Source organism: Chroicocephalus ridibundus, chromosome 3, assembly GCF_963924245.1.
Source record: "Chroicocephalus ridibundus chromosome 3, bChrRid1.1, whole genome shotgun sequence".
Classification (NCBI taxonomy): Eukaryota; Metazoa; Chordata; class Aves; order Charadriiformes; family Laridae; genus Chroicocephalus; species Chroicocephalus ridibundus.
In genome coordinates this window covers 34,905,529-34,919,393 of record NC_086286.1, presented here as the reverse complement: position 1 = coordinate 34,919,393, position 13,865 = coordinate 34,905,529, and the positions used below count along the sequence as shown (strand labels likewise).

General features: G+C 40.7%; 1 protein-coding gene across 1 annotated transcript in view; it reads right to left on the bottom strand.

Moving 5' to 3' along the window:
• The window catches only part of LOC134512868 (potassium channel subfamily K member 16-like), a 34,513-nt gene extending 21,871 nt beyond the window's left edge, over nt 1-12,642 (bottom strand). Inside the window, exons 1-5 of the mRNA XM_063328687.1 lie at nt 12,430-12,642; nt 8,367-8,481; nt 7,655-7,821; nt 5,131-5,296; nt 3,584-3,812 (exon numbers count right to left, since the gene is read on the bottom strand). Coding sequence (XP_063184757.1) covers nt 3,589-3,812; nt 5,131-5,296; nt 7,655-7,821; nt 8,367-8,481; nt 12,430-12,642 — 885 coding nt within the window. The 3' untranslated portion in view covers nt 3,584-3,588. The remainder of the gene's footprint in view (nt 1-3,583; nt 3,813-5,130; nt 5,297-7,654; nt 7,822-8,366; nt 8,482-12,429) is intronic.
• Nucleotides 12,643-13,865: the final 1,223 nt, after the last annotated feature.

Here is a 13,865-nt window from a genome sequence, read left to right as displayed (position 1 = left end):
CTGAATGATGTTTAGAATGGAAAAGAAAAAAGACTTTTATAAAAATATATATGAGAAAGAAAAGTTGCAAAGATACTAATAATTATATAAAGTTTCCTCTTTCATTTCAGATCAGAAAACAGACACATCTGAGCTACATTTCAACATTTCAACTGCATTAAAATCAGATGTTTAATACGAAGCACACTACTAAGTATAACTGTGCTGAAACGTTATGGACTAAACATATAGCAGTTAATGTTTATACTAAAGATATACTATATAAAACAAATTACAGATGAGACTTAGGGTTTGTAACTACAAGCAAGACTGTGGAAACCCAGGACATCGACCATGTGCTTGCTAGAAGGAATTTGGGGAGGAAGAGGAGAGATCAAGATTCACAACAAATCTTCACAGAATGATAGAATATTTTAATTGCTGATTTTCTTGAGTATTCTCAGAAACGTCACATGTGTGTCAGCCTTCTATTTACATCTCCAGAGAGAACGGCTCAAATATTTGCAGGTGATATTTTGGTGTTTGTCTGGAAGGTGCCAATATATCTGAGGATGAGGAAGGGCTTGCTGAGTAGGCTTAAAGGGTAAGTGTAAGCCTGGAAAGACGTCTGCTTCTTGTCCCACGCTGGACTGCAAGTGGCTGCCTCTCAGGACAACGTGCTACTTTTCCACATCGCAGACGAACCCCCCTGGGCTATCGCTCCTGCCACAGGCTGCAGAGCAACATCCAGAGGCTTCAGCAGTGCTGTTTTCCATGTGTCTGAGCTGAGCATGTTGTAGCAGGTTGTGTGATCGCCATCCTGTGCAGGATTGCACCACTGGTAAAATGGGTTATTAAAAGAGCAGAAGAGTCCCTTTTGTGCCACTCCTCTGACTCCTAGTAAGCACTTGTGATTGCACAGTTCTTTCACGTTATTTTTCTTAGCTGGTCAGTTGACACTTGTTGACTACTTCTTTGTTAGAGGAAGGGTATTAGAAAGCACTTGATCCATCCATGCTCAAGAACTGGACCAGTGTTCCCAGCGTGTTTCTCAAAGTAACTTTGATTACCGATGTGTATGACCTTTAGGATCTTTTCAGGATCTTGAAAAATTGACAAACTGAGCATGAAATTTCTACCACTTGTGTAACAGAGAAGAGGTCATCAGCATCTTTCTCTTTTCTGTTCCAACATGGCCGTATGCTTGATTTAAGGTATCTTTTTGAGTCTTCTGGCAGGCAGCTTGAGAACTGCTGCAGCTACTCTCAACCTTACTAAAAGCAGCAGTAGCAAAAAAAATCAGAAGATAGTCTGACCATGCTGCCACTTTGCAAAATCAGTATCAGGTACAGGAGCAATTTTCTGGACTGCAGTAAAAGCAATCCAAACTCCCTGCTGTCAGATGCCAGGTAAGAGTGATTTTAACAAACATGTTGCCAGTAAGTGGTGCGTGCATACTTTCCATCCCTGATAAACCTCGTTATCATTTTTTATGGCCTGCAGCACGGTGTAAAACACTGTATAGGATCACCTTTAGACTGCTGCATGTTTTGTGGCTGGCTGCGGCTAGATAAAGTAAGGAAGGCATGGAAAAAGGCAAGGTGAGGGGAAGAGGTCACATATAAAAGTTAGTAGAACTTCAGTTTTGTCTTTCACACAAACAGGCCTAAAATGTCTTGTAGTGTTGATACAAGGCAGGTACAGAGTACAGTGATGGTAATGATGTTAACAAGTGCAGATGCAAACATTATGTCTGAAGAATAGAGAATGCAGAGAAAGAAAGCTTCCCGTGAGATTTGCAAAGATACAAAAAAGCCAGACAGGAGAGAGCTGGCTGCTGCCAGTGCAAGAGGCTACAGAGAAAGCCATTGCACAAATTTATGGGAATAGCTGAGGGCAGAGAGGAAGATCAGTGCAAAAACTGAGGAGATAAAATCTGTGAGGTAGGTAGTGGTAAGACATAAGGGAAGTCTTAGCAGGGATAAGCATTTGGAAACTCAGTGTTGAAATGAGCTGAATAAACCATAGCCAGCGTTCTTACATGCCAGCGTTTCAGATCGGAGCAGCCACGCTGCGCTATGCATCAGTCAGCAGCTAGCGAAGAAAACAAGCAGCAAGTCAGATGTAAGAACAAGAGTCTGTTGTGACCCTCCCCAGAAGTAAGAATCTAGCGCAGAAAGCATGCAGGAAGAAATCTGCGACCTACACACGTCTCTACATGTTTTATGGACACTTCCCCAAAGCGAAATATCAAAGCAGCTGCCGAAAGGCTGACATTCGATGTTACTGCAGCCTGCCGGCCATAAGCTAGCTTGGGGCTGGGATACATGCCCAGTCATATTTCACTCACACTTTACGCTACCGTTCCACTTATAAATGAGTCTAACAGCATTAATTGATGGTTAGTATGAGTTATAAACATACTGAATAAATAGCAGTGTGTACATAATTACAAGCATACCCATGGAACATGTTAGTGATGGTTATAAACAAACTAGTATGGTACTTAATGAATGGATAATTGTTTTATCAAGTTTCTATAGTTTTCTTTAATACAGAATGGGACTACAGTTTTATATCTCAGCGGTAGCCTCTTATCAGGGGCTAATATGTCCTCCTCTGGCTTTTCTGCTTCTCTGGAGAGGACTGCTGACTTGCAATAACTGTGATAAAATCAAACCACTTGTTTCCCACAGGTGACACTATGCGCATGACTGAGGATCAGATTGAACACAAGAGCCTGTCATCAGCCTTGTTTACAGGTAAACGGACAGCATCAGCTCTGTATGGTGCATGATGGTTCTTCAACGAACTGGCCCAAAGCAAATGCCACATTCTAGTAATATTAGTGATCTGGCTGGAAATAAGGAAGTCTGCTTGCATTCAGATTTAGTTTAAAGTGCTGTTTTCAAGTGGCTGCGAAACGAACTGTGATAAGGATAAGGACCTGCTTTGAGCGGTCGGTTTGCTCTGAAATGAATTGTAACAGTCCAAGCAGCGCTGGATAGACACATAATTTGCGCACAACTTGAGAGAGAAGCATTTTAGTGCAGGAACTAAAGAAATGTTATCATTTTATATGAAAGTTGCTAATTTCATACAATATCAAACTAATCTTAGTTGGATGGATGTCATTAAGCACGTGGTCATTAATGTCGATATTCCTCTGTGGTTTTGTTTGTCTTCTGATTGGAAATGAAGAAAGATTTCTGTACCTGACTTTTTCTACTTGAGATTCTTGGTGACCTGACTTCTCCTTGGAGCTGGGAGGCAATCACTCTGGATTTTTTGAAAATGAGTGACCGTAAGAACTGAATTCCACTGGAGAAAGAGAAAGGATAATAATTGATTACTTCACGGGAAGTTGCCTTTGTTGAATGAGAAGTGGAAAATGAATCCTGGGACAGTAGTTTTGCCACGCGTGCTATTTCTTTGGAGGTTCTCATTGGCTGATGCCTACACAGTGAGTGGAAGCTGCAGTGCATCTGAAACATTTCCCCCTTAGGAAACAGTCCACAACCTGGGGTTTAGTCCTTTATCCACAGGGCTTGCTTAGTGTGAGATATAGATGAATGATATGCTTTCAAGACTGCTTTCTGTGTACCTTGCTCAGCTGGGGATGTGGATTCTAGGCTGCTCCGGTTCATCTTCCAGTTTGATTGTGGCTCCTTCTGCCAAGCTTAAGTCAGGCTTGTGCCACTTTAGCTGAAGGAATTTTTCCATCAAGTCAGCTCCCACATTGAAGACCAGAGCCAGCCAGGCCAAGCCAAAAACAATCCAAATCGCAGTCAGGCTCCTGTACACTGGGATATAGTGCTTGTTGGGGTTTGTGCCTGAAAAATCCAGGAAACTTTGCCTATTAATCTTGACAGCTTCAGTCTGCCAGACGATATACATACTCATACACCGTCCCCACCCCCTGAAAAAGTGTATGATGTTTAACAAGTTTGTCTGATCTGATCTATGAGCATTCTTTTCTTTTTTTTTCCTGTGTTCCAACTCTCGGGTTAAGCTTAGGACAGTTGGCATCAAATCTCTGAAGCTGAGGCTATATAATAAAAATATCCATGTCTAATGTTAAACAGGGATGCACAAAATCAAGTATTCCACTGACAAAGAAAAAGTTCATCTTGGAAACTCAATGTTAAATCATATTAGCCATATTTTACTCAAGAGACACACAGGGGATTGTAGATGATTTTGAAAGATATGGTTTACTACGTCAGTGATATGGTGATTGATTTTTGCAGGGTGATATACCTCAGTAACCAGGATTCAGAATCACCTGGAGAATATTATATGGGAAATGAAGCCATTTTAAGTAAGTGGTTATGGGAATCTTAATCCCTGGTTTGATATTTCCACAGCATGGACAATCGGCGCAGCTGACGTACAGGACTGCACTGCAGCCATCCATTTAGTTTCTGTCATCCAGGTCATGATGAAACTCCACGGTGCCCAGATTCAGCATGGTATGGGTTTTTATCTCCTTTTGGGACATACTTATGACCTCTAGGAGAGGAGAGAGACTACTTGTGAAGTACCAGACCCTAGTGTTTTTAACAAATAAACACACTATGCATAATCTGTTAAGAGCATTTTTTCAAATAAGTGGGTGGAAAAATAGCCCCTCACGTGCCTCTACTGCTATGTCTCAGCCTGTATCTCTGAAGACTATGTAATCTCATAGGGTTTGTTTTCTTTCACAGGTGTCCTGGGGTTGTCAGTAACATTCTCCCTGTTGTAAGTACTGATCATTTCATATTTGACATGATTTCTTATTAGTAATGGTAGGCACTTGCTGAAACAGATCACTGTTAGGAGAGGGTGGTTCAAAGGCTTAATAGTGACAAAGAGATTTCATTTATATTCCACCTGTCACTCATGGAACACATTTGTACCAGCTTGGACATAGTTGTTGTTGAATGGGTGTTCAGTGGCGTATGTGAAACGAGTTTGGTGACTCTCAGCTTAGCTGCCAAGAGAAGAATGCCCGTGTCGTATAATGCAGTAGCTCATTATTACCAATCTGGCTCAGCTCACTCATGTACCAGATTTATAGTGGAATGGATATCTATGCTCTCTGTATTTAGCTTTATACTAGAGTAACTAATTTCAATCAAGCTCAATCCAGTTCACCTTCTTTATTACCTACTACATAGTCCCCAAATCCAATGGTGCTCAGGGTGATGAAGGTGAAGTAAAAGCCTTCTCCGTAGCTCCAGCCTTCTACGTAACTGAAGACCAATGGTGGGAACACTAGAAAAAGCAAGGTCCCAGCGGTCAGGAAGATGGTCACTGCCAGTGTTTGAACCACCTGAAAGAAAAAAGGAAGATGGCAGCTAAACAGCACTGAGCAGTTGCCTAGTGGAAATAGCTGGACCTGTTTTGCTCTTGAATCACAAGCCCACTCCAGCTGGGAGACAATGTGCAAAAAAGGAATGATAAACCAATGCTTCCATGCAATGCAGGCTGTTCTCGCTGTTTACCCCGCACATAGATACTGTACCTAATCATGAATACAAAACCACTCAAAATTAGGAAAAAAGGAGGATTTTTTAAAAGCATTTTGTAATGAGTTTTTAAGTATGCTCAAGTCATATTTTCAAACTTATTATGGCAACCACAGTTCAATTCAAGTGGAGATGCTCTCGTAATCAATTGGCTCCTGTCTTTGAGGAAAACCACCAACTATTGCATAACTCACGATACAAAGATTGGCAAGAACAAATTAAAGTTTTCTTCACCATGACTGCTTCCAAAGATTTATAAAGTGGCTTGCAAGAGCTCAGCCAAAAATATGTTTGGATGAAATCTAAATTAAGTCAGTTTGCCTGCTTTTATTTTTAACTTTGAAGCATTCAGAGCAGAACTGTTTTCTGTCAGCACAGGGCAGATCTGTGTCTCTCAGTACAACCGTCTGCCTTCTGGAACATAAGTTACCGCATATGTGGCTGCAACAGATAGGTACACAGAATGGGTCAGTGGATGGGTCATGACAGGGGATTTTAGCACTGAGGATCAGGAACTCATGGATTTCCAGGGAACACAATCTGGTGAACTTTTGACTAGTGATGCAAACTCATTGCAATTGTTTAAAAATGCCCTCAAGGGCATTCAAACCAGAGTATGCTTTTCTATGCATGTACCTATTGTGATTGGATGAAAAGCCAAACCACTGTTTATAAAGTGGAAGGTTCAGGTATCGGGGTTTTTATTCTCTCTCTGTATTATCTCACATATAAAATAGTCCGCTGAGCTTGAGAAACTTGGCATGAGCCTCCCGGGTGACTTTGACAAATCACTTCTATATTATGTACCATGTTTCTCCAGCTGTATAATACTTACCTCATTTGCAAAGCACTTTGAGAACTACTGATTGACATGGTTATAGTTGGTATCTGTTCTCATTTAGTTCATTCCAGAAGTGTGATAGCTTTTAATTAGATAATACAGTTTGCATAAATTTTTATACTGAGACGCACAATACTACTTTTTGCCCTGTTTTTTAAGAACTTTCTGGTACAAACTTATAACATCGGGGACAGTAAGTCAGTAATGAAGAAGAACTGATTGTAAATAATTTCCCAAAGCATGATTAAATTGTATATAAAAGGAGATGAACAAACTTTCTGGAAGAGGCTTCTCAGAGTGAACAAGCAGATACACGTCCAAAGCTTTGCTGATCACAGGAGTTCTGCCAGAAATGAGGTGTTAATTCAGGGGTGAAAAGAAAAAAAAAAAAAAGATGCAGCTATACTAGCGTGAAAATCCTTCAGGTGGTAGAGCTGCACATATTTGGGGAACAGACAGGTAATGCAGCTAAAAAACTTTTTGCTCATATAAACCAAGTCTGCATTTGACAGTACCTTTATAGCTTTGCCAGCAAATATTTCCCAGTGTAGGCAAAGAATGCAGTGACTCAGAGATTTTACAAATGAAAAAGAGAAAAAAAACTTGTGCCAGAACTCTGAAATATTTTAACATATCTAACATATCTTATCTCCTTTTTCCCTAACTTAAGGGATCAACTCATTGAATCTTTACTCAGAAACATGCACTATTTTTGTTGTAAATGACCTTCATGTATTTTCTGTTATCAGTGCTTCCCTTATTCCAATACATCTGGACTAGTTCAATGACTCACCAATAAACTATAACTAAGGAGAAGGAGTATTTATTTACATTTCAAGAAAAGAAAAGGAAGGAAGTGCTAAATTGCTGGCACAATCAGGGAAGGCAATTCAAGACAGATTAGACGGCCAATAAAAATAAATTGTCTTTGCACAGTGTAGAGCTAGATTTTGGATAGGTACTAGCATAGGCTAGATAATAAGAGTTTGATCCAGCAATGTGTGTATGTGCATGTGTTCTGCTAAGGTCACCAGAGTTTAGGGACCCTGCTCAAAATTGGGGCCATGCTTGCTTAACAGTTTTGCTGAATCAGGTTTTAAAAAGGCAAATCTAAAGTCCCTCAAGCAAAAGCAAATTGCTTTAAAGCTATTGTAGATAGAGTATATCAATTTTCCGATATAAAAGGCCGTGTAATTGCTGTGGTTCAGAAAAATGTAGGCACACACAAGGAAACCCAATCTAGCAGTGGCAGTACCTATCTGAGAAGAGAACTTCAATTAGTTTTAAAATAGTGGAAATAAATTATAGAGGGACACTGTACCTGGGCACGGCCTGGCTTTTGCACCCATCTTTCCAAGGTAATCAGATGAGCATTAAGACCTTTCCCCAACTGATTAAGGAAGGCCAGGTTGAGCGGCACTCCGAATAAGGCATAGAACACACAGAAGATCTGCCCTGCCACCGTGCTTGGGGACAGGTTACCATAACCTGGAAAAAAAGAAGAAAACAGTTACATGAAAAGGCTTTACAGTCAGGCTGCAGGCCATGATGAAAAGTTCTAGGCTTGGAAGCTCAATGACATTAAGCTTCAGGAACGTGAGGACCTACGATTTTCTGTTCAGCTAAATCTGCCTACAAATTGCCAGAGCTTATGATAGAGCCCTGTGCATTTGCTACTACTAACAGAAAATTTAACATGAAAGATATTGCTTTTAAAGACTATTGTAATTTTCTATAGGTCTCTGATTTTGTGGTGAGTAGAACCGAGTGCTTCAAAGCAACCTCAAGATGTGCTATGCATGTACAAAATCATATTGCATGTACCAAGTAGGCATTCAGCTTTTTTTTTTTTTACAGGTGAAATATGCTCGACACACAATAATAACAGGTATAATTGGAAACCAATAGAAAACTGTAAGTCACAGTAGTAAAGATTGTCTTGCAGGTGTATTCTGTCCACCAGATGTACATTTCTGGGGGCCTTACAGACAGCTGGAGGAATCCCCAATTTATAAGGAAAGAGAGTACCTCACCTATAGTGGTGACAACAGTTCCTGCAAAAAAGAAGGAGTTGCTGAAGTCCCAGTTACTTGGATTCGTGGAGTTTCCTTCTGGGTTGACCCCCTTTTCCCATGCTTCCATGAGGACCTGAGGCAGAAGAGGTCAAAGGAGCAAAGATGAGCAACCCATTGGACTAAATCAGGAAGAATGTCAGAAAAAAAGAGAGAAGTAAATATTGCTTTCCATCTTAGCAAGCAGAGCAATAAACAGTGTAGATAACAGGGTAGAGTTTGACTAAAATGGCTTTGTGCTGACATGGCAAATCTTGGAAATAGAGCTGGCCAGGAACTTGAACTCTTGTCACTGGAGAACTGGCCATTGAAGTAGGATAGATTCCATAACGAGTTGAAGGCTAAGGGAAAGGGAGTGGAGGGAGTCCCCAGAGCAATCAAACAGGGAAAAGAAAGTGAAGTTATGCCATAAAAAATAAAGGCAGTTCCTCTTCTCTCCTTCCCTAGTCTAGTCATCTCATTCCAGTTTTTAATTTGTGCATGTATAAGTGGTTGTGTCTGTGGGGAAGGGCATGGGGAACATGCTTATTTCTGTTTCTGTCATGTAAGTACTGGTGAGGATGAATTACTATTTTTGGCTATGACTTCCCAATAATTTTCAATGAATATCAGGCTTCTCCTAGTCTGAAAGATTAGCTAATGAAATATTCTCTGCTATTCCACATAGCTCTTACCAGATGACCAAAAGTATTATGTACAAAAGAAATGCTACTCCTATTTATGCATCAAATATCTTATTAGCTGCCTTAGTTAAGATTGTGTTCCTTTGCTCTCTCTGAAGACTTCTCTGAAGGAGACTGGTTACCTTCTCCTCAGTGGCTGGGGTTTCAACAATCTCCTTCTTTGTTACATACCAATTTTGACGTCCAGATCACAGCCTTAATCATTTTTCCAAATGACTGAAGGAATTACTTGTTCATCGTTTCTAGAGACTTTTGTGTGATGCAAAATACGAACAGGATTCAACAGCAACCTCAGCTTTATTTGGTTCCAGGAGTATGAGACCAAAGAAGACATTCTTTCTTGATTCAAATGCCAGAGGGATTGCTTATTTGATTAAAATACCCACTACAAGGTATCTGATTTTGCATAGGTTCTGCAATATTAGCTGATCCGCGCTGATGGATTGAGTGTCCTAAGTTTAATAGCTAATGTTATTCCTTCAGTACAAAATCCTACAGCATTGGTCAAGTCCATCAGGTAGGGCTGCTAGGCATCGTTACATGTGATCTCATCATTCAAGTGCCAGCAGAGTTTCTTTTCAGTATGACAAAGAACTTTACATTATCTATTAAAAGCCTGTTCTTAGAATGTGAAGAATTTGACATGCCTAATTATCTAGAGTTTACAATTTTATTTTCTGGTTAGAAGGAACACACAGAAGCTACTGAAGCGCGAGTCTTTTGAAATGTCTAAAACAATCACAGGTTTAATTCATCCCTGTAAGGAACACTTGTCAGTTCTATCCATTTCAATGCGCAGGAGTTCAGAGGAGTTACATTCACATCGTGAAAGCCAACAAGGTAAGGTAAATGTTGAACACTTCGGACAGTCTGACAAGGCCAGATTTCGCTGTATGATGGTTGCTTTTAAGCACAGCACCATGAAAGAAATGGCATCCTGGTGTCCAGGAGAACCATCCCTAAACAAACAGGTTCATATGGGTCAGTTATAATGGCTCCTAGCTCCTTTCCACCTATACCTCAGGTAACGGTTATGGCTGGAGTGAGGACAGAGCAGCTGTTGAATGGTTGGTGAACATTAGCTTTTGTCTTTGAGAGCGGAAGTAGCCTGTAAGTAAAAGCAACGTGCTATAATTTACAGTAAGAGTATGGAGCCTACATCACACTATAGTAGGATGCGGACAGAATAAAAGCTGCCTGCCATTTGTGCTCTTGTCCCCCTCCCAATGCACACTGCAGCTACTTGTGGTCACAGACAAGGATTTGATCCTCCCCGTCAATATTTATATCAGTTCCTTTGGGGCTGAAAAAGTACGGACGTAATGAAAATAGGGACTTAAAAAAGATACCTCCTTATTCAATGAATCTGCTTCTCAGTTATCCTGTCAGAATGGCATAATTTGCTGACCAAAGTATGTTTACCAGAGACACGTTAGATTGCAGAGTTTAGATTTGCACTTTCCCAAAGCTCCAGGCTGTTCCACTTAGGAGCTGCAGCTCAGGGCCACCTCTCAGCTAGGCATTTTTAGTTTCATGCAGTTTGTGGCCATGGAATGGCAAGAATTTGCTTCATGCACAATCAAGTCAACAACTCTATTATTAATGATAATGGATACACAAAAGGAAACCCTACGTTGACTCTCACATTCCAGGATTTAGGTTTAAAGAACTGGCAATAAGACAAGACACTTTATACTTGTCAGCTGAGCAGACCAAGTCTAGTGGCTGTGCCTCACCACAGCATGAATACTGTCAGTTTTCAGACTGGAACTTCTGACGTGATGAATAGGCCTCCTTAACCATATCGTTAAAAAGTACAGATAGATGATTGCTTCCTTGCATTATTTTTGGAGATTTAATATGGAAAGATTTCAATTCCCCACTATTAGTAAGTGCTGGACAAATTTCTTAAGAGGTCTTATAAATGACAGGTGAGTCAGAGGATACCTGTGCTTACATTTACCTTGAGGACCATTAAGTCTAAGTACTTTGAAGCTTGGTTCATTGTAGATGATAATCTAGTGCCCTCAGACGGTTTTGTATGGAACAGCCTACAAGTGAAATGTAATTCAGCAGAGAAGCAGCAAAATGTGATTCTGTGAGTAGCCCAGCAGTGCTAAGGAAGCTCTGCTGAAGCCAGAGAGAGGAGAATCTGGACATCTGTGAGCCCTCGCTAAATTTTCTGGGGTACTGGAGATTTAACTAAACTTTTCAATCTGATGATGTATCTTAATTTGGTTTAGAATGAGAATCAGGGTTTTCTTCTCTACCATCATTGCCACAAAGCTAAGGGAAAGACAGGTAACATCACCAACGGGTAAAGCTGAAAAAAATAGACATGTTTTTAGGCATGTAAGTTCTTGAAAACACTAGTCATTTTCTGGCCCATGCCAAATGCTCCACAAGAAACATATCACGGTATTAGTAACTGGAACATTGTCTTTCTGATCTGAATTTCACTGTTTGCTTAAATCCATTTACAGAATCTGGGCTTTTTGTTGATCAAAAGCGTATACCTTCATGGTAGTCCTCTGACTTGGACAGTGCAAACTTGCAGCATGTTTAGAGTTTTTATCAGGTTTAATGACCTGGTAGAAAGAGTTCAAACCATTTAGGCACTCAGCTCTGCAACTCGATAAGTTTGGAGCATGACGAAAGTGATAGTTCAATGATTTCTGTCGAGTTCTTGCAATACGAGAATGAGAGGATTTCTCTATAATAATACCAAGAACGGTCTTGTAATTTATCCCTACCTTGTTTTCAGGAATAGCTTAAAATGTAATTGAAGATGTCACTAATTGACAACCCATATTGAACAAGAAACATTTATCTCTTATTATAAGTGACAGACAACACAGCTCGTTAGGGTTGACTATATCTTTTCTTTAGAAGCCTGAAGTGCAAGACCACCTTCAAAGGCAGTAGACAATTTCGGGTAGAAAACAAGGGCAGAATTTGCACGGATTTGGGTGAAGCACCATGGTAGGGCAACTTCCTTCTTGTAGGTTTGGTTCTTGGTTTTTGCCCCCACATATAATTCCCATGTAATAATTAATGAAGGAGCTGAAAACCATGAAGTTTAAATTATTGCAAGGTAGCATGAAGGTGCATCAGTAGATTTGCATATTTTGGCAGTTCATGACTGGGAAAAGAAAGAAGTGCAATAGACCCAGATAAAGAGGTATGTGAATGGGCTTGAGAAATCTGCCTTTCTCTTGTTCAGTTAGTCCTTTAATGTCATGGACAGCAGATCAATTTATGACACGCTTGGCCAAAACAGTATAATTTCTTCTAACTGAAATAATGCTTGAGCCAAAATAATATGACCTCGTTCCTCTTACCTGTACAAACCGCTCCAGCGCTTGCCTGTCCAAGCATGTGTAGTTCTGCAGGAACTTGAGCTTCTCCATCTGGAACTGGTCCCGAAAATGGGTCTCTGCCTGCTTCTCCAGCAGCTGGAACACCATAGCACCCAGAAGGAGGTAAAAGAGATACCCCAGTACCAGCAGCGGAGTCCAGCTGATCTGCTGGTTGTGTACGCTGAGGAGGGGCATGCTGCTGCTCTGGTGCTGCCAGTCCCTGCCCAATACTTAATAGGGTACTGTCCCAAGACGTGTGCTACCGGGAACACCTGGGAATCACGCACCCATGTTGCCAGCCACTGCCCTGGAGAATTTTTTAACAGAACGTATGTGTATCAGGGTGGGTATCAGGGCTATACAAAATGAGACTAACAGGCAAATTTTATCCCTTCACATCTTTTCTCTATCCAAAATAAAGGGAGAGCATTTACAGCTCAATAAGAATGTGAATCACAGTGTTTTTCTCCTATTAAAACAACTTTTATCCAGAAACCTCAATCAAATGAATGAAGCTTGACACAAGCCCTCTGAGATTCGTATCGTTTTCCAGGCTGGAAGGCTGAAGTAAAACTGTGGCTGAATGACTTACCCAGGGTCATACGAATATAGAGTCACGAACAGACTCTTAAAGTCTTGACAAGTAAAGCCTTACTCTAAACACTAGACTTCTGTACAAGAAAAGATTATAAACTCTCTAATTACAGCAGACTCCCCAGAACAAAGAAGAGTATGGAGCTGAATAAATGGAAAAGTCAATAGCTGCCGTCTGTACCATACAAACATTGCTGGCACCAGTGAAAGCAGCATGATGAAGCTCATAAACATCCTGAATTCAGCCTGGTCACAAGACTGAGCTTCTCTTTCTTTTCTAACCCTAATAAGATCAGTCCCCTCACTGTCTGGCCTGCCGCTTCCAAATTCTTTGTCAGTTGACTCCACTCTTTAGTCCATAGAGTTAGAGAATGAACCACTCATGGCTACTGCTTTCAAACTCCGTATTGCCCTTTTAATCCAAATGCATAAGGAGGAAGGAGGGCTTAAGGTTAATCGTTAGCTAAAAAAGTATCAGAGGTTCACTCATGGGAGCCTTAATGATTATCATGCACTGGAAATGAGCTGGGCTTGCATATTTTTCTGTAGGAAGAGCTTTATAGCTAGTGTCATCTATGCCACACTGCTTCTGAAAGAAAACACACACACACAGAGAGCAAGAGGGCCACGTGGCTAGGGCTGCAATTTTGTTATTAAACTCCCTTCCCATTAAAGTGTTCTGGATACAAATATCCGTCCTTTGCTTAGTGTTCAGATTTTTTTTTCACCTACCTTCAAACAAGAGGTAGTGCTCAGAGAAAAAGACTGAAAAAAATAGTTTCATTCGTATCTGTACCTGGGAAATCCCAGTACTTGCCACTTGA